General features: G+C 58.4%; 1 protein-coding gene across 1 annotated transcript in view; it reads left to right on the top strand.

Moving 5' to 3' along the window:
• Positions 1-3: 3 nt before the first annotated feature.
• The window catches only part of ZFYVE27 (zinc finger, FYVE domain containing 27), a gene marked incomplete at its 5' end in the record, with an annotated part of 4,721 nt that continues 4,404 nt past the window's right edge, over positions 4-320 (top strand). Inside the window, 1 exon segment of the mRNA XM_009874475.1 lies at positions 4-29. Coding sequence (XP_009872777.1) covers positions 4-29 — 26 coding nt within the window.

The raw sequence follows: 320 nt of genomic DNA, 5'->3' as shown, positions 1-320 counted from the left end.
GCCGCCGACGGCGTTCGTTCCCTCCTCCGGTAGGTGTGGGCTGGGCCGGGACCGAGACCGGGGCCTCAGTACAGGAAAGCTGGGGAAGGGCTGCTTACAAGGCCGTGCGGCGACAGGACGAGGGGCGATGGATTTAGTCTAGAGCAGAGTAGATTTCGGTTAGATGTTACAAAAAAGTTCTTTACAATGAGGGTGGTGAGACACTGGCACAGGTTGCCCGGAGAGGTGGTGGAGGTTCCATCCCTGGAGACCTTCAGGGTCAGGCTTGACGGCACTCTGAGCAACCTGATCTGGTTACAGATGTTCAGGGAGGGTGGGAT

Source organism: Apaloderma vittatum, unplaced genomic scaffold, assembly GCF_000703405.1.
Source record: "Apaloderma vittatum isolate BGI_N311 unplaced genomic scaffold, ASM70340v1 scaffold28708, whole genome shotgun sequence".
NCBI classification, from domain to species: Eukaryota; Metazoa; Chordata; class Aves; order Trogoniformes; family Trogonidae; genus Apaloderma; species Apaloderma vittatum.
Note: the sequence above shows the minus strand (reverse complement) of the source record. Positions and strands in the feature narration are given on the sequence as shown.